General features: G+C 41.7%; 1 protein-coding gene across 8 annotated transcripts in view; it reads left to right on the top strand.

The window, feature by feature from the left end:
- rims2 (regulating synaptic membrane exocytosis 2) overlaps positions 1–20,681 on the top strand; it is a 922,071-nt gene that overhangs the window by 656,998 nt on the left and 244,392 nt on the right. For all 8 annotated transcript variants that reach the window (XM_033018897.1, XM_033018898.1, XM_033018899.1 and 5 more), the window contains 2 exons: positions 463–510; positions 2,057–2,101. In XM_033018897.1, coding sequence (XP_032874788.1) covers positions 463–510; positions 2,057–2,101 — 93 coding nt within the window. The remainder of the gene's footprint in view (positions 1–462; positions 511–2,056; positions 2,102–20,681) is intronic.

Genomic DNA, 20,681 nt, shown 5'->3' with positions numbered 1-20,681 from the left:
TTTACTATTTCAAATATAGATATATCTATGAACTTATACATGGAGCACATCCTTTCCCATGAGTTGAGCACAGTACTCTGCCATGAAACAGGCTGATAATATCACTGTTTTTATCAGAACTGTAGGAGGGAGATCAACATAATCCCTATTTAATTTTAAGATCATAATTATTGGACCCAATTTAACTTTCATTTATAGTCAGACAAATAAATCAGTGCAAGCTTTTTCCCTTGATAATTCAAAATGTTGCAGGTGTAGAATTGATTAAGAAAAACTCTGGGTAGACATGTATTAACTTGGTGGAATATATAACTACCCATGCCCTCTTAATGACATTTTCAGTTTGACTTTGGTGTGACCCACTGGTTTGTCTTTCTTCAGAGCTTGTTTTTATTGGTCAGATAGAAAATTATCTTACCTAAGTTTTACATACTGAATTTGAATTTTGTTGGCATTATGCAGAAGAAGACAATGAAAATACTCAGGAACGTTGGTCAGAGGTGGAGGAAGGTTTGTCTTGTCTGTGACCAAGTAGAATTTGTGTGCTGTGGTGTAAATATTGTAACTCTTGCTAGTTATGTTTTCCAGTTAAGGAGAGATATCTTACCCATCTAAACTATGATTTTTACCAGGATTTGGGTTAGTTATTGATAATCACCTTTTATCTTCTGTCATCAAAGTGACAACCTTTGCTCTGGCGCGTTGATATAAAAAAAACATTATTTTCATATGCAATCCTTGGCATCTGTTATTCCACATAATATATGTTTATAGTACAAAGATCATGCTGGATAATTCACATCTAAAATTAAGTCCATCTATACCTGTGAACCTCATAATAAACAACATGCATCATGTAGCAATAAACAATAGGTGCAGGAGTAGACCATTCGGCCCTTCGAGCCAGCACCGCCATTCAATGTGATCATGGCTGATCATCCCCAATCAGTACCCCGTCCTGCCTTCTCCCCATATCTCCTGAGTCCGCTATTTTTAAGAGCCCTATCTAGCTCTCTCTTGAAAGCATCCAGAGAACCTGCCTCCACCACCCTCTGAGGCAGAGAATTCCACAGACAATTCCACAATATTCTCTTTATATTTTAATTTCTTGAAACAAGCTGATTTTTTTTAATGCAGTTAGTATTTTTTCCCTTGAAAATATATTGGAGATTTGAAAAAAGTATATCTGCAAAAGCATTGTTCACACAAACTTAAGCATTAAAGATTTAAGATTAAAGAAAATAATTTTGGGGAATGTTATCAGCAAAGGAAAGTTTATTGATTTCCCCAAGACCTACAGAAATTTAAATGATTAAATTATGAGCTATGGTACAAGATTGACATTGTGGGACTTTAATGGATAGTTGCTGGCCGATGGAAGCTGAGGTCAAAAGAATTGAATGCACAAGATTGGAAGCACTTGTATTCTGTTGCCTGTTCAATCCTTGTGATGAAACAAGTACTCTCCTCTGTAATAGTTCCTTTTTACATACTTGGCTAATAAATTAATTACAATTTTACAATTACAATACAATTACAAATTGTACTGTAATACAAATAGTTGAAAGATAGGAAAGTGTCACTAATCCAGCACTTAAGCAATAAACATTTAACTACCTCCAATGTAAATAATGGAGATCTTTATAGGGAAATACATGTACCATAACTTCTGTAAGAAGCAGTTTCTTTATACCAAGGGTATAAATAAATCATAGCGTGTTTTAACAAAGTAAGTACAACATCTGCTAAACCTAAAAAGAAATAAGAACTCCAGTTGTGTTCCAACCTTCATGTCTCTCCTTTAACTGCATCCATTTGTATCAGGAAATTATGCTTCCTAATTCAAATTGATGTTTGAGAATTGTATGTGTGGATAAGCGTGTATATGTTTGTTTTCCACTTGTGTCAATGTGCAGTTTACAACATGTTAAATCAAATTTCAATTAACATTTCCATGTGTTGTACCGTTAAGATATTGCATTCCATCAGCACTATTTTTTGTTGATATGTTGCCAGTCTATTAATTCCAGTGCTTGTGTTTTTTAATCTTATAAAGACGCTGAGGAGAAAGCTCAATTTACACCTGTTAACGGGAGGAAAGGCAAGTTCCATTGAATGCTTTTGGGTGATTAAAATGTAGATGTTAGTTGAATAGATCCCAACTTTGCAGCAATAATTATATGTATGTCTCTGAACTATTTGATTCAGTTTTTTTCTCATGCCTTCCTCTTTTAGTTTTTATTCTGTGTGCATATCTATTGTATATATAAACTTTTTATCTGGCTTTTAAAAATTGTGTAATTTTATTCATCAAAACCCGGAGTTCTTTGATTTGATGTGTTGACAGAAAGAATAATTTTATTTTATGATAAATCATTATTTTATGGCAATGTGATAAGTCAAAAATCAAAGGACTTTTCAAGGAGTTAATATAATTACTAAACTTGGAGATCCACACATTTAATTATTGTCACCAGAAAGAAATAAGGTGGTATGGCAATTAAAATAATGGATGTCAGTTCTTAGAAAGTCACAAGATGATGAGTATGTGCCAGTCTTCATCAATGGGGACAGAGTGGAGAGAGTGTCCAGCTTCAGGTTTCTGGGCTCACACATTTCAGAGGACCTCACGTGGTCCAGTAACACCACTGCACTGGTCAAGAAAGCACCGTTGCTTTTCCCGAGGATGCTGAAAAAAGCTGGTCTGCCCCAACAGATGCTGGTGACTTTCTCCTGCTGCACCACAGAGAGAATCCTAACATACTGCATCTCTGTGTGGTATCTTAGTTACACAGCAGCGGATGAGAGAGCTCTCCAGCGGGTTGTCACCTGAGCACAGAAGATCATTGGGATACAGATCCCAGCCCTGGAAGACACCTACAACGCATGCTGCCTTAGAAAAGCCATCAGCATCTGTAAAGACTACAAACACCCATGCCACCGTCTGTTTGAACTTCTTCCATCAGTCAGACGTTATAAGGCCTTTTACGCCCGTACCTCCAGACAGAGAAATAGCTTTTTCCCTAGAGCTACAACTGCAATGAATCAGTCTGCTAAGTGTCCCCCATAATCTGTCTTTGCCCCATAATCAACTGGCACAACTGACTTATCTCAACACAGTGACAGCAGCTGTAATTATTAACCTAAAGGGCCTGTCCCACTTGGGCGTCATTTGTGCGTCACGCAGGTGGCGCGCAAAGATTTTGTGAATCACAAAATCCTGGGGCGCCATGCACGACCACGCGTCACTGCCTACGCCACCACGCCTCACCATCGTGACGTGTAAATGATGTAGCATAAATGACGCGCAAATGACACCCAAGTGGGACAAACCCTTCAGTGTACATGGACCTATTTGTACTTTTACCTTATTTATTTATTTTATAGCATTGATACTGAGGTTGCAATCTTAATTTCGTTGTTCTTGTACAATGTCAATAAAGATATATTATTATTATTATACCAATCCCATTTCCTCCTTACTTAATCATCAGTAGTATAGAAGTGAGATTTTGTTTAAATTAATACATTTTGTTCTATAATTGCATCAGGATTCAGTATCCATTTTCAAGCTGAGGTGTAAGCATAAAGGGGCTGTCCCACTGCGGCGACCTAATTGGCGAGTTTAGAAGAGTTTAGGAGAGTTTGAAAAAATGTCATGTTGAAGACCTCCTTCGACTATGTCGAAGACCTCCTTTGACTATGTTGAAGACTAGCTTCGACTAGCTACGACTAACTTCGGGAAAATTGGACACCGAATAGTGGAGAGTGAAGACGATCTCCTTCGACCTCCCTTCGACTATGATGAAGACTATCTACGACTACCTTTGACTACCTTCGATTACATTCGACTACCCTCGATTACATATGACTAACATGCCGACCTACTACGACCAAACCTACAAGTAAAAAAAGTATCCATTTTTTCCATGGCGACCTTTTATTACTCGCGGGTATTTTTCAGCATGTTGAAAAATACATCGCGACCTAGCTGAGGCCTCGAGTACGCGGGGACTACTCTCAAGCATGAAGGAGAGTTACAAAGACCTCCTAGGACCTCGTGTCGACCATGCTGCGAGTATGAGTCGAGGGCAAACGCGCCAGAACTCGCAGATTAGGTCGCCCAAGTGGGACAGCCCCTTAAGTGGTATGTTAGCAAATCCTTCCTGAAGCTGGAACCTGGGTAGAGCAAGAGATTTGGAACAGCCTGGTGCAATGGCCCTAACAGATAAGTTTAGGCCGATGCACCAAGTGACTCCTCAACCCCACTTAATCAATTCCCTAACCTTGGATCAAGTTGTATTAAAACATCAGGCCCCAACTCCAATTTTAACTCCAGAATATACCACCGTGGTAGCCATGCAAAGGACATAAGATTATAAAAGAGAAGAACATCACCTTAGCTCGCAAAGAATATCTGCACCTCCCCTGGTTTTTAACAATTGTCACTGTCATTGGATCTTTATGGGACTTCGTGCAGCTCTCTTGCATGCTGGGAGGCAACCAAATATGGCTAAAGATGGTCACAAAAAGCTGGAGTAACTCAGCGGGACAGGCAGCATCTCTGGAGAGAAGGAATGGGTGACGTTTCGCAACGAGACCATTCTTCAGACTAGTTAGGGTAAGGGAAACATGATATAGAGATATAGACAGTGATGTGGAGAGATAAAGAACAAAGAATGAAACACATGCAAAACAAGTAATGATGATAAAGGAAACAGGCCATTGTTAGTGGTTTGTAGGGTGAAATGAGAAGCTAGTACAACTTGGGTGGGGGAGGGATAGAGAGTGAGGGAATGCCGGGGCTATCTGATCTGAAGTGAGAGAAATCAATATTCATACCATTGGTAAGCTGCCCAAGCAAAATACGAGAAGCTTTTCCTCCAATTTGCGTTTAGCCTCACTCTGACAATGGGGGAGACCGATGACAAAAAGCCAGTGTAACAGATATGAAGCTTGTGTATCAAGGTTTCCTAATTTCAGAATAAGTGCGTGTGATTTTAGTCCAAAACTCTCTTAATCTCTATTTAGCAGTAAAGGGATCATTGGCTGCGTTGAGGTAGCCTTGCTAGTTGATTCCTTTTAGCAGATTCTATGATTCAAGAAATGTGTGCTTGTTTCTATCATTGTATTATTGTATTCCTTCAAGTTACAAAAGGGGTTAGCATGCCAAAGCTGCAGATTTTTGGCTGTTCCAAAGCGACTGACCAGACCTAATATTGTTAGACATGGGTGCATTATTAGTCACCTTGTGCAATACAACTGGTTTGAACCTCCATGTTTATATTTTAATGGCATGCCAGGAGCAGCAACATACTCTTCTGAAATTGTTGATGCATGAAATTCATAAGTACGTGCGCTGATAATAAAACAGCATTGAGCTAGACCTCCACCATATTACCTAGTGTTTTTATAAACGATCATCCTCCAACAAACAAATGTGTCATAAAAATTCTATGGTTCTACAAAAATGTATTCTTGTTGATTGAATGCAAAATGTTACAGTAGTAGCCAGAAATGTAATATTTCCAAACTTATACAGCATGTTAGCTGCATCTATTGAATTTCACATCACAAAATAGTGTATCTCGACTGAAAATTTTCAGCCACCAAATTGTACTTGGCAAGATTCCAGAAGAACAGCGAACGTCGATATTTAAAAAAAAAAATCCTGTGGGCTAATTGTCAACCGAAAAATATCACATGAGCTCCACTTTTGTTTCCACCACTGCTGTTATAAGTTTGGAGATGTTACAAATGTGGTTCTCAACAATTCTGGTTCTTACCATTTTGCACTAAACCAAACACCTGTAAGATCTCAATTCGTCCTAACCCCATGCAGCCTTTTGCATAGTTAAACAGTGTCTTTGACTGATGACCAGATGCAGGGTAGCTGGTGCAGGCAGCAGGAAAGGACAGTTTAAGGGATTACTTTTTAAATCCTTTGAAAGTACATTATAAAATAGAAAAGTCAATTATTTTTAGTAGTACATTTCTCTTTATGCTATTGTTTTTTGTAACAGGGCATCAAAAGAGATAAAGGTAGATTAAAGTAAGCAAATAAAACATACTACTATATTTATCATCCCAACCATAATCATTATATATGTACAACATGTATTGTCATGCTAGCTTTTCTAGCATTTTTCATGTTTTTGATATATATTCATTTACAACAGGATTCAGTGAATTATGTGGATGTTTTAGTATGTTGTGGGTAAGAATAATAGGAAAGTAATTAACTAAAATTGTAGATAAACGTGACAATGTTGTTTTTGTGCAGGTTGTGCACATTGTGTTTGTCCTGTGGATATCCAGCAGAGGGAGTAAAACAACCATGTTGGACAAAGTAAAACGTAATTGGGTTGTTGCCTTAAAAAGGTCCGCATATGACAGTTGTCTCCTAAATCATCCATCCTCTTAATCTCCCACTTTCACAATCCCATTGCACTATTCATTTAGTGGACAGATTATCTTTGTGAGAATTTGAGATTTATTTTATGTTCTATGAATCCTTCAAAGGATCAAAAGCTGTTGGATTGTTACAATTGTACGGGATCCTGGTGGGGGCACATTCCTAAGACTGTGCACATTCATCGTTGATGGATTTCCACTCAGTTCATGCTATACATAGACTGCTGTCCTAAAATGTCCTTGCACATTTCATGTCAGTTATATATTAATGCTGTAGATTTATGGATACCAGAGGACTTAGAAATTGTGTTATGCTCATTCATTCGGAGAGATGAAAATGGAAATATCAAGTGCAGAAATGTAGAGAATCTTTGAACTAATTTTTAATAGCACTTGTATGTTTTATCAGGTACTCAAAACTAAAGGATGTTCCTTTAGGAAGGAGATGAGGATAAATTTATTTGGCCAGAGGGTGGTAAATATGTGGAATTCTTTGCCACAGAAGGCTGTGGACGCCAAGTCAATGGATATTTTTAGACAGAGATAGATAGATTATTGATTAGTATGGGTGTCAGGGGTTATAGGGAGAAGGCAGGAGAATGGGATTAGGACGGAGATCAGCCACGATTGAATGGCTGAGTAGACGTGATGAGCCGAATGTCCTAATTCTGCTCCTAGCACTTATGACCTTATGATAAATTACAAAATTGCAAGCTATATGGAAATTAATGAAAAAGTACTGTGAAACTGCCTGAACAGCTGTCCAAGCATAATGAGTGATAATTGAAATTGTTGAAGGTGAAAGAAGCCGAGGCATGGAGATCAGTTAGAACCAGATTAGACTTCTTGCAACTTTTGTATATTACTGACACAATTATCTGTAATCACTGTCAAAATGGATGGGTATTGTCTGACAAAACTGTCCCTGGAAACTACAATTCATCATTCAAATCTGTGCAACTGCTGCACATAACCACGAACTGTTAAGGCACTCATCATCCTCTAACTTTCTGCCTATTTCTCCTCGATAACTAATCTTTCTAAAACTTTGTAATAAGCAATAAGTTTACTAGTTTGGCACGGTTTTTAGGCGACACGTTGCTGCAGCGGTAGAGTTGCTGCCTTGCAGCACCAGAGACCCAGGCTCAATCCCGACCACGAGTTCTGTCGCTATGGAGTAGCATTCTCCCCGTGCCCTGCTTGGGTTTTCTCCGGGTGTTCTTGTTTCCTCCCACATTCCAAAGACGTACAGGTTTGTAGTCTAACTGGCTTGGTAAAATTCTATATTGTCCCTATTGTGTGTAGCATATTGTTAGTGTGCAGAGATTTCTGGTCGGTGCAGACTTGAAGAGCCAAAAGGCATATTTCTGCGCCGTATCTCTAAACTAAACTAAACTAAGTGGGACCCGTTGGGTCCCAGCATCATACGGGAGGGCTGCTCCCCCAACGCAATATTCCACCTCTCCACCAATTCCATTATTGGTGGCCAGTGGGGGGAGAGGGGGGGCTTTCTGGAGTGCTAGTATGGGTGTTGTGGGCTGAAGGGACTGGTTTCCAGAGGGCTAGTATGGACATTGTGTGCCGAATGGATTATTGGGCTTTTGGCTCAGTCACTCTAGCCTGTTGTGCTGGAAGCTCACTCACTCACGGCTGGTGGGCTGGCAATTGACTCACGGTTATTCCTTGAAATTCCACTTCAAGCAGGGTACAAGGCCACCAAATTCAAGTGCAGTTTTTTACCACTTCAAGCAAGGTGCAAGGCCACCAAATTCAGGTGCAGTTTCATACCATTTCAAGCAGGGTGCAAGGCCACGAAAGGCAGCAAGTCGTGACCTCTCCCTCCTCCATCTTGCAGAGACTGAGCCATGCCCACACTTCTATGTTGTATAGTCCCTCCCCCCCACCGAAGGGGCGTGGCCTTCCTGACGTGATTGACAGGAGAGAGAATCTCAACATTTAAATAATACTAGTAACTCTTTTATTTTTCTTCGATGGGAAAATTCCTCGGCACCTGATGAGCGGTGGGGGACTCCGAGTAAGATGGCCAAAAATCACAGCCGTACGTGGTAGCGTTTTTTCTAAAATCAATGTAAAGCTTTAATTAGGCAACACAGCTTTAGCATTTCCAAACCAAAGGCAACACAGCTTTAGCATTTGCAAACCGAAGGTAACACATCTTTAGCATTTCCAAACCAAAGGCAACACAGCTTTAGCATTTCCAAACTATAGTTTCAAACCACATTAAGGGCACTGACAGGTCAGTAAAACCACTCACAGTTTAGTAGACGTGTGTTCCGTGTTATTCACAGCTCAGACTGAGGGACATGACCCTCTCGCTCCCCCATCTTGCAGAGACTGACTGAGACACTCAACAATACTGGGTTTTATAGTCCCACCGGAAGGGGCGTGGCCTTCAGGAGAGAGAATCTCAACATTTTTTAAACGCTAATAATTCTTTTATTTTTCGTCGATGGGAAAAATCATCTTTTCCTGCTCAGCGGAGGGGGACTCTGAGTAAGATGGCCAAAAATCACAGCCGTAAGTGGCAGCATTTTTTCTAAAATCAATATACAGAACAACAGGAAGTGATCAAGATCAGACCTTTAGTAATATAGATTAAACTAAAGAAAGTCCAGGAAACCACAGGCTGATGAGTCTGATGTCAGTGGCGGGAAAGTAATTGGAGGGGATTCTGAAGAACAGGATCAACAAGTATTTGGATAGACAGAGACTGATTAGAGTTAGTTAGCATGGCTTTGTGTGTGAGAAATCATCTCACAAATCTGATATTTATTTGAAGAGGTCATCAAGACAATTGATGTTGTCATGGCACCTGCACAAACAGCATCTCATATTCCGCTTAGGTAGCTTGAAACCCAAAGGTTAGACAATAGGTGCAGGAAAAGGTCATTCGGCCCTTCGAGCCGGCACCGCCATTCAATGTGATCATGGCTGATCATCCACATTCAGTGACCATTGAATGCGTCAATGCTAGATAGTTTCTAACTAACAACCCCCCCCCCCCCCCCCCACCAAAAAAAATAGACCTCCCCTTTCTCATATTGCCTATATGAATTTTAGCAAGCTATTGACACTATGTAGATCCTTCCAGTGAGGACTAGGTTGGCTTTGGAGCAGGAAATAATTTCGGATCCACAAAAAATAAAATCATATGCCACAGGCGCTGTAAGCACCATTGAATTTTTGATGTACCGTAACAACATTTTCTCCTTCAAAAATTTCACACAGGAACATTATTGCCTACTTCATACTGATTCTTAGGGAAGACACAATATGTCTTTGTATATGCATTGTCCTCTGCTTAGGAAATTAAATCAATTTCAGAAGCTATGCATAGCATGCTGACATATTTATATTGTGGCGGCACCTGGTGGCAACCCAAGGTCACAACGAACCATCGGCTCTAGAGGGTGGAATCTTGCTGTGGGAGGCTCTAGTCACGAGGTCGGTAACTGAGTTGGTATTTAAGGCCGGGCAACACCCATGACCTTGGAGCAGTAGGGAGCTGTATTGGAGAGAATAAAAAGTCGAGTGCATGCAACTCATGTCCGACTAGTTTTTGACTGGACTCCTTCAAGTCCTCGCCACACTAGTGACCCCGACGTCCAGGAGTGTAATCCTGGAAGAGAAATTTGAAATAAAAAATGCATTCTGCCACTGCCGCCTACGAGGCTGACGAGGCCGAACTCCACGCAGTCTCCGTGAAGCTGCCTACATTCTGGAACTCGCTGCCGGGGGTTTGGTTTTGACAGGCCGAGTCCCAGTTCTTCATACGTGGCGTTACAGCCGACGAGACTCGTTACCACTATGTGGTAAGCGCCCTTGACCAGCAGACGGCCGGTCGGGTCATTCCTTACCTTGATAACCTGCCAGTGGCGGGTAAGTCTGCAGGCCTCAAAGAGCTGCTGCTCCGGATCTATGGGCCAAGCCGTATGCAGCGCACCTGTCGGGTCCTTAACATGGGCAGGCTCGGCGACCGGATGTCCTTGGCCCTCATGAGCGAGATGCTCACGCTCAGGGTCGACCACCGGCCCTGCCCGCTCTTTGAATTTACTTACCTGCAGCAGTTGCCGCGAGACATCCGCCCGCAGCTCGCGGGGGAGAGCTTCGAGGATCCGAAGCTCTCTGATGGGCTGTGGCATTCCGACCAGCAGCAGGTGGCGCACGAATACCTTGAACTGCTGGACAGTGGGACGCTGTCGCCACGGTGGCATTTGAAGGGGCGAAGGAGGCCTTGGCTCAGGCGACTATGCTCGTGCATCCATCGGCCGAAGCCCCCACAGCCCTAACCCTGGATACCTCGGACTCTGCGGTCAGCGGCATTTTGGAACAGTCGGTTAACAGCCGTTGGCGGCCTCTTGCCTTCTTTAGCCACCTGAGCGCTGCTACAGTGCTACAGCGCTTTCGACTGGGAGTTGCTCGCCTTACACTTCGCAGTGTGGCACTTCCGGTACTTATTTGAGGGCCGTTCCTTCGTAGCCTTCACGGACCACAAGCCCCGCACGTTTGCTTTCATGAAGGTTTCGGATCCTTGGTCCGCCCGTCAGCAGCGCCAGCTGGCGGCTATTTCGGAGTATACAACGGACGTCCATCACATCGCCGGGAAATGCAACCTCTTGGCGGATGCTTTGTCCCGTCCGGCAATTGCAGCCATGCTTAACCCGGTCTCGGGAGTAGATTACTCTTCCTTGACGGCAACCCAGCTGGCAGACGATGAGATGCCGGCGTATCGCACCGCGATGTCTGGCTTGGTGCTTGAGGAAGTGCCGTTGGGTTCCGCGGATTCCATCCTTTGTGACGTATCCACGGGTCAGCCGAGGCCTATCGTTCCGGCGGCCTGGTGCCGTCGTGTGTTTGAGGCGATCCATGTGGTGGCCCACCCATCCATCCGGGCCATGGTCGCTATGGTGGCCGCAAGGTTTATGTGGAACGGACTTCGGAAGCAGGTCGCTCGCTGGACCCGGGTGTGCATCCCATGCCAGACATCAAAGGTGCATCGACACGTCCAGGCGCCTGTTGATGACTTTGCAGTGCCACGCCGGCGGTTCGATCACATACATGTGGACATCGTGGGGCCACTGCCACCGTCCCAGGGTGTTTCACCGTCTGACCGTTGACCGTTTTACGCGGTTGCTGGGGTCGGTACCTGCGCTAGTAATTAAGGTCGGGCAACACCCATGTCCTTGGAGGAGGAGTGGGCTGTATTGGAGAGAATAAACACGTCTAGTGCACGCATCTCATGTCCGATTAGTTTTTGGCTGGACTCCTTCTAGTCCCCGCCACAATATACCACAATTAATATTTTTGATCAAGAATGAATTTCTATGCATATTTCTACATAGGAACCTAAAGTTATCATTTCAATGGAAGATCATTTAAATGGTAGAAATGGCAGATTGCACATATTAAAATTGTAAAAATGCTGCTTCCAAATTGTTCAAGCCTTACTTTAAATACATTTGGTTAATAATGTTTAAATTGCATGATTTACATCCACTTATCCCACTATATATCCCGAATGTGAGATTTTTGAGGTAAGGTTCTCTGCGTACTATTGCCATTGGTTGAATTACTGACTTGCTTTGGTAAGGAACAACATGTATTGTCTTCCATAGAGGGCCTGCACTTCAGTGGTGTGTCAAAATAAAGAAAGCTAATAGTGAAATATAAGTAGACATCCCTACCGTATGGCAGCATCTGATAGGGAAAAAATATATTTTTTTAAATGAAATATATAGATAAAGAATGTTGTCCTCTGTAGTATTCATTCATTTGTTGTAGAAAAAAGGCCCTTGTGAAAATCTGACCCTTCTGTCTTTTGGGTTAGAGCCATTTTGTTGTGCATTTTCAGCATTGTCGCTATCAGAGTCTTATTCTGTTCTGAATCTTGTTATGTGCAAAGAATATGTTCAAAACATTTTTTTATTCGCCAAATATTTTGATGACCATCATCATTTTTCCCAGTCTTTATTCACAGATATATTATTAACTAAATAATAATGACAATTCCTCTCTCCACCACTGCGTGTACAACAACTATCCACTGATTGTCAAATGTGAAGTTAATTTTCTAGTTTCACATTTTACACAATAAAGCAGCATTTTATTTTCAACTTTATGTTCATATTAAATGTGCTGACATTTCCAGGAAATAAAGATCTTATGATCAGTTAACTAGATGAAAAACATGACCACATTCACCAGTAAATGAAATATGAACAGATTTAAACAAGTTTTCTTTATAGATGTAATATCAACATTTTAAGTCAATACTTTCTATGGAGAAGCAAGTTGCAAATTGTTATAAAATCATTGTATTGAGGTATAGTATTATCTGATCTGATTGGATAATATGCAAAACAAAGTTTTTCATTGTACCTCTGCTAACATGATAATAATAAACCTAAATTGTCTATGAAACACACCATTAGCAATACAATTTTGTATTATTGTGCATTTTTTGTTCCGACAAGTTTAGTACCAAAACCTGTTTTGGGCTTCTTCCCTTTAAAAAAAAAAAAAGTGATTTTCAAAATGAAACCCTCAATAGAAATTATGTTTGAACAATGTTAGACGTAATTCAGTTGGTGTCAGCACTCTGTCCAAGTGAGGAGGAAAACATTAGATATTTAAAGTGTTTTTGTTCCAAGCAGCTGTGCAATTTAATCATTTTAATTGCTGAATTTGCAAAATAATGTCCCTTTTATACAAGAACATGATCATGATGATTGCATATACTTTGTTTTAAGATACTTTGTTCAATTTATTTTACTAAGGTAGATGAACTGTAATACTAATTTGCACAGTATGTTCAATTATCAGAGTACCTGGAATTATGATGGATGGTTGTGTACACTTGTTATTATCCTTATCTATGGATGTCATGTTTTTCTCTTCTACTGCTTGCAGGAAAGGTTTTTAAGTGGTTGAAATAGGTTAGCAATCAGTGCTGATTTATCACTGATGTATGTGCGTCATTGAGAGCACAGCCAGGCAGCATTCAGATAATCTGTTTACCTTCTGCACTGAAGATTAATGTACTCAACCCAAAGCAAAAGCACATCAATTTGCCTGCACAGATTCTTATGCAACATGTTCCCTCTGCTTCCAGAAATTCAGTTGCGTAATGCTGTTTATTTCAGCATTTTCCAGTTAAAAATAGATTTTCCCAGTGTGAGTGGCTCTGATGACCATTCTGGGCTCACTTCTCAGCATGAGCCACCTTAACACATGGCACAATTTTCACTGCAGTTGCATTGAGGACAATGCCATTCCCCACGTAACGCTCATTTTGACCAATGTGGTGCAAATTAAACTGAATTGATCCAGGAATGGTAATTATTCATTAGTATTACAGTTCACATATGTTAGGAAATAATGTAACTTAAATTGCACAATCATGTTTTATAACTGCATTGTTAGATTGGGACACCGATCTCCACCAATTTTTTGTCTCAATCCTTGCGATCCATTTGACCACCAGTTAACTGTAATTCTGTCCTGCCACCAACTCAACTACCCCTCCCTCAAAAATTCTCCTTCCCCTATCCCTGCAAGACAGGCACCACGTTGAATTACTCCCGCAGACCCTCCATTTGTTTTTTCAATTTTTATTCAGCTGAAATTTAGAAATCAAAATGATTCTTAGTTCATTGTTAGTGTAGCATATCTATTTGTAGACCACCATGTCCAAAAGCATACACTTTCCAACAGAAGTGCAAGATCTGCTTGCTTCCTCTTTACCAGACCATGGTTATTGACATCGGCTGCATCATGCCAACAGTGGCTCCAGGGCAGATCAGCGATCTCTGTTCTGCATTTATTATTTATGTTTCATATTTAGGTCTCAATTTTAGGATGAGGCATTAAATCAATAGCCCATTTGCTCTCTTTGATGGATTTAAAAGCATTATATTGAGGGGGAATTAGCCCATTGTCCCAGATAAAATCTCCCAATCACCATATTGAACAAAACCTGGTCATCTAATCATTATCACAATGTAACTTTAAAATTGGTATTTCCTTCATGTTGCATGGTCTACTTTTCAAATAGCATTTCATAGAAATTATTTACAAGATTCTGAAAGGGAGGTAGCTGAGAAACTGCTCTTGAACTGTTTATGTGTGTGCACAGTGGTGTAGCTAGTGGAGCCATTGCCTCACAGTACGAGAGAATCGAGTTCCCATTGTGTCCATTTGAGATTAATGTTATCATTTCTGTAAATGTTTGACGTACTTGGAGAGCTGAAAGACCTGTTTCTACGCTGTGTATTTCTATGAGAACTCCATTCTCGTGATGAGAAATTCTTTGGATTCTTTAATTTTGTGTGGGCTTTTATTAAAGTCCATCCCATTGATATAAAATTTAGCTGGTACTTAATTTATAGTATGTAGAAAACTTGCTCTGCTTATATAGACAGGTTTCAGCATAAATACAAAAACAATTTGAGTTTCAAATTTTCATCCCAAATTGGAATGGTGTGTGAAAGTGTTGAGATTAGATTGGAGTCATTTACCTACCTGAAATCTTTCCATTCTTGTAAGCCACCATTTCATATTCACTTGCTCTCAAACTGCTTGAGACTCCAGTTTGAAGCTGTCAGGTTGTAATGTCTGGTAAGCAATTGGCAGATTCCAGCAGAATCAGAAACATGGAATCTTATAGCTCAGATGATCCATTCTGCCTCTACCGGCACTTTGAAAAATCAATCTTGTTTGTCCCACAAGTCTGCCCTTTTTCCATTACATGCTGTTAAGTGCTAGTGAGGTAGATGAGCCAGCAACTTTCAAAGTTAATTTTCAAAATACTTGAGCAGGACAAGATAGCAGTGTATGTGGTCCGCTGGGTATAAGACATGTCATTGTCCTCTTCAATCTCTTTTCATGAGAATGGAGATGTGGAGCAATGGAATCGGCCAGGAAATGAATAATCACAAGAACAAATATGTGATATGCTGGCAGTCCAGCATTCTGGTTTTCATCTATGGCAGGAAGGGTGAAGAAATTCATCTTCACCATCTGTGGGTTAATTTCTGCATCTGTTTTCAGTGCTGCAATATATCATTTATTTAGATATTTAAGCCTTTACTAATTTGTTAGATTCTCAAATGATGCAATAGAGACAGTGGGCTCTAACAACCGTTTGACCTTAAAGAAGCCTATGATCTGGATAGATCGGGTATTACCCCTGTCTTCCTGCCTAGTCTTTGCAGACTTGCAGGATTGAGGATGTTGGCTGTACTGTCATAATACATGCATATCATTCTCAGTTAACCAATAGAACTCGTTCATTATTAGCATCAAAGTAAGGCAGATAGTAGATTTACTGCCTCGTAGCTCCAGTTAAATCCTGGGCTCCAGTACTGTCTAGTTAGACAGTAAAATAGTATGCATGTTTTCCTGTGGTCAGGTCGGTTTCCCAGCTGCTTTGGTCTTCTTTAACTTAACTTACCAACCCTGGAGCAGCCGGAGAAACCCATGTGGCCACAGGTCAACAGGAAACAAAATAACCACAGAGTTTCCTTTCTGCTTGTTGTAGGGACAGAACTGTGTTCTAAGAATATTGGAAACTGCTCTAGCAAGTGGGTTTCTTACCCAAGTTGATACAGGAGGAGGCCAAGGTGATTTCAAAGATACTCATTCTTAAGAACGAAAGTGTGTAAAGGGCCTGTCCCACCAGCATGCGTTTGCATGCGTCTAGCATGACCAAACGTGGTGGCTTGAGGCGTACGGCCTCGCGGGGCCGGTCCCACTTCCAACTGCGGAGCCATCTGGAGTTGTGCGGGGCTGGTCCCGACATCACACTCACCAATCAGCTGGGCAGGAGGCGGGCCGACTGAATTTGGACGGCGTCGGGCGGTTACGTCATCACGCAACGGCACGCCGGGCGGTGATGTCATCACGCAACACCATGCGCTAGGCATACGCCGTCAAGACGCTGCGTACGGCGTCGAGACGCTGCGTACGCCCGTCGAGGCATGCGTACGGCCTCAATGCGGCTGCGGGCTGACAGGCCTTTGTCGCGTGGAATTTTTGGACAGTGTCAGTTTTTCGGAGCCCCGCGCGATGTCGGGACCAGCTCCGCACAACTCCATACGGCTCCGGCGATGGAAGTGGGACCGGCCCCACGAGGCCGTACGGCTCAAGTGACCACGTTAGGTCGGGCCCGTCGCATGCTGGTGGGACAGGCCCCTAAGGCACTGAACAGATATCAGCAATCAAAGACTGAAACCTCGAACCACTCATTTAGTTTCAGACAATGGTGAGTGAGGAATACAGGGGGGTATTCAGATCGGAATCAATGGATGGATATATCAGGGGCAATAGAAATGGCAACTTTGTTTTGGAGGGCACTAAGTAACACTGATCGTCGTGTCACACAGTGAAGTTTTAAAAGTGAAATATCATTTTAATTCTCAGACTCCAGTTAAAATTACATTGGTTTAAATATTGGTGAATTGAAGCATGATTTACATTTAAGTGGTTCATCCACTTAAAAATCTTGCAGGTTAATATCCCACTCGTGATTTAAGCCTGCAGTTGGCAGGTGAATATGTAACATGTTTTCTGCCTACATGTCCTTTCTCAGCCATTTATAAAGTTACAACATAGCTTTTAAAAGAATGATCCAATTCTTTGCTATTGTTTATCTCTGATATTAATCGACTGCCTGAAAATATACACAATTTATAATCCTTATCAATTTTAGATTTGGCATCAATTGCTTAAAAAGAGGGTAGCCTATTTGAGAGACTATGGTTTAGTGATAGCACAAATCTTGTCAAAAGTCCATAACCTCCTTTTGGATCATTATAAAATTCCCTGTGGGCTACTGCTAGTCATAGATAATAGTTAGGATTGCTTTCATAGTGGAAAGCTGGAGGAATCTCGATAGTTTCTGTTTGAATTTCACCTGCCTGCACTGTGAGCCCTGCAACAGCAGTGGTGGCAGGGCATCTGAGCCTGAGGGGTAACTCCAGGGCAGGCCAACAGCAGTAACATACTGTATACCATGGATGCTGTGGAAGGAAAAGGCAGCAGAGGGCAGGAAGAACACATCGTCATTTCCTGACTGAGAAATTATTCTGAATGAAACCTATGCCAGGAGTGAAGTGGATGCTCGGGAAACTGCAGATGCTGAAATCTGGAGTAGCTGGAGGAACTCAGCGGGTTGAGCAGCATCTGTTGATGGGAAGGAATGGCCAATGTTTTGGGTTGAAACCCTGCATCAAGATTGAGGTTCTTTAGCAGATAGTTATGCCAGGAGTGGAGCATTGTGTACTACGGTGCCCTCAAGCATTGCCATTTGCCACGAACAGTCAGAGTTACAAATGTTCTTATCCCCTTCTGCACAGACTATGCTGCACAGATCACCGCAGGAAAAGATGCCATGGCATTATTAGAAATATCTAGATTGGAGCTGGAACAACTAATTGATAATGTCTGTCGTAATCACACAGACTGCACATTCCACTCCTTCCATCCACATTTACTCACAGCTAGTAATTCAGATATCACTGGCAGTTTAACAAAAAAATTCTCTCTGGATTTCAGTCAACATGTCTCATCATAGGAAGGATGCCACCAGGATGGAATGAGTACCCCTGGAAGTCACCACCTCACAAGGCTGGAGAAGAGGCTCTCACCTCAGGAACACAGGGGTCCAACTGAGACCACAGCCTCAAATCCTCCATGCTGAGTATATATCTCATGTTTCATCTACATTCTGCCATCTAATTTTGAAGGCTTGGATCAACACTCATTAAACTGTGTGTACACGGATCCATTTCCCAAGAAGCAACATACGCACAAATCACTGCTCATCTTTTTTGTGATATCAGGCAAACCAAGACACCAACAGTTTCATTATTTCTGCTTGGTCAACAGAATAAATATGAGGAGGGAGATGATATTGAAGATGCAAAGCGCACCTTGTTATTTCCCCCAGCACTGCTAGGCAGCATTTCAGATACTGGCATTAAAATATATATTTTTTAAGTATGTTTATTGGGGATGTGGCAAATGTGCTGGAGGTGGGAGTCCAAATGTCGGAACTGTTCAAGAGGACTCAGATGGGAAGACTGGTGTGAATGCACACTGAGAAGCTGGTATGTAGACAGGCCTACCCAACCAAGGATATGGGATGGCAAGTGTCATGGAGGAGTCCAAAGAGGACCTCTTTTAGGAAGTTATACAAAGCCTGGACAGCATGCCAGCTACTCTGCTCACTTCATTACATAGCTGGGGCAACAATCTCATTCAACTCTTCCTATTGTGTTGAGCAGACGCTATCAGGAAGGTATTGATAAGTTGGCTTTGTGCCTCTGTGCAGGCCCAGGTTGACCCAGTTACAATTCTACTCTCACCAGGAATCACGTTGCTGTTTCCATCATTACTGAGGTTGACACCAGTGGGCCGATAGCTGTTCTTTAAAAACACAGATATGCCATGTCTGATTGTTCTCCAAGAACAGAGCATAGCACACATACATTGATTTCTCTTCATCAAGAGCACAAATGTGCCACCTGTGAGGAGATTGTTATTCTGCAGAAAAATATATCACGTGACAGTTCTCTTCCCCAAGAGCAGAGCAAACACAATGCAACCAGATTGTTGCCCTGGAAGAAACAAAATACTGTCATTCTTGAACATATTCTCACAGAGAAACACCGAGAAAGGCCACCAATCAGCAGATTCTCATTTCCTTCGCTCCATAGATGCTGCTCTTTTTCTCCAGCACTTTTGTCTACCTTCGATTTTCCAGCATCTGCAGTTCCTTCTTAAGCAGATTCTTATCGCTTGTCTTGGCATTCTCATTGATGGCACCCATGAACAGATTGCTATTCTGCAGGATCAAAGTGAAGAACAGGAGATGCCCTCTGGGTCAGGTGCTTGTCCATTGAGAACAGACTGCTCTTTGAATAGAACAGAGTGCTGACTCCAGATAGTAGCCTGAATTATGCTGGGTGGCTGGATTGGTTGAAACAATAGAAATATGGTCTGGGTCACAGCAGGTGAGAAATGTTTGACTACCTGATCCCATAAGAGGTTTTCCATGATTAGGCTCTGGGCCGAGGAGCTTTATTCCAGTGTTTCGTGACCCAAGTCACAGAACTACATGAAATTTTCACATATTGTTTAAAAATATTATATAAATCACCCCTGAAACTTGTCAAGAAAAAAACTTGCACATTTTTATTAAATTAGAGAAAAAGCAGTAAAATTTTGGGTATTTTTAGTCCAATCAAAGCACGTTTAACATTGAGTTGTATGCCAGTTGGCCAATCACGCGCTTTGTTTCAGGCTAGCTAGGCAGGGAGCACACAACATGGCTGAGAGGGCTTCACTGATGCCTGTTTTACTGGAGATTCCGATGAAGGTTCTTTGTCGTGGAAACTTGCAGCAGGGTAATTGAATTTAGTGAGAAAAGCATTAAGAAGTCTGAAGAATGTGCAGCTAAGTGGATAGAAGTGGAAGAAAGCCTTGAAAGCAAAGTCCCTGCTGAGGTGCTGCAACACAAAGTTGTGAAACTTTGTGAATCAACTCAAACTGAAAGGTAAGATCTAAAGTCTGAATTTATGAAAATTAATCTATGGATTTTAATTAATTTAATTGCACCCTTTATAATGTGAAAAAATGAGATTTGGAGGCTGTACATTCACTCATTCACTCACTCACTCACTCATTCATTCATTCCTTCATTCACTCACTCATTCATTCATTCGCTCACTCATTCACTCACTCATTCATTCACTCATTCATTCACTCATTCATTCACTCATTAATTCACTCATTCATTCCTTCATTCATTCACTCTCACTCATTCACTAATTCATTCACTCACTCATTCATTCATTCACTCATTCACTTATTCATTCATTCATTCATGAAGTTGAGGGCCTAAACTATATGTATCAATAACAAGGTAAATTAAACATTTTCAACAATGCCAGCTTGTTGTAGAGTAATAAGTCTTAATCATCTAATTTCGGAGCTGCCTGCGATAACTTACTGGGAAAAAGTGCTCCGATCGCGGGGCCTATGTATTTAACATAGTGAAGTCTCAATTAAAAAGTGGCCGATTCGCGAACGCGGAGCCATGGATCTTTTCCGCGGTCGGGGGGGAGGCTGTACATAGTGCCGTCCGTAGCGGCCGTTTCCAGGCTCCGACCACGGGAGAAAAACGGAGGAATATTCATTGCACTTTATAGGCTGCCATTGGAGTGAGAAATGGTAAGAACTGGCTG

Source organism: Amblyraja radiata, chromosome 4 (assembly GCF_010909765.2).
Source record: "Amblyraja radiata isolate CabotCenter1 chromosome 4, sAmbRad1.1.pri, whole genome shotgun sequence".
NCBI lineage: Eukaryota > Metazoa > Chordata > Chondrichthyes > Rajiformes > Rajidae > Amblyraja > Amblyraja radiata.
The sequence above is the reverse complement of the archived record's forward strand: the minus strand, read 5'-3'. Positions and strand labels throughout refer to the sequence as shown.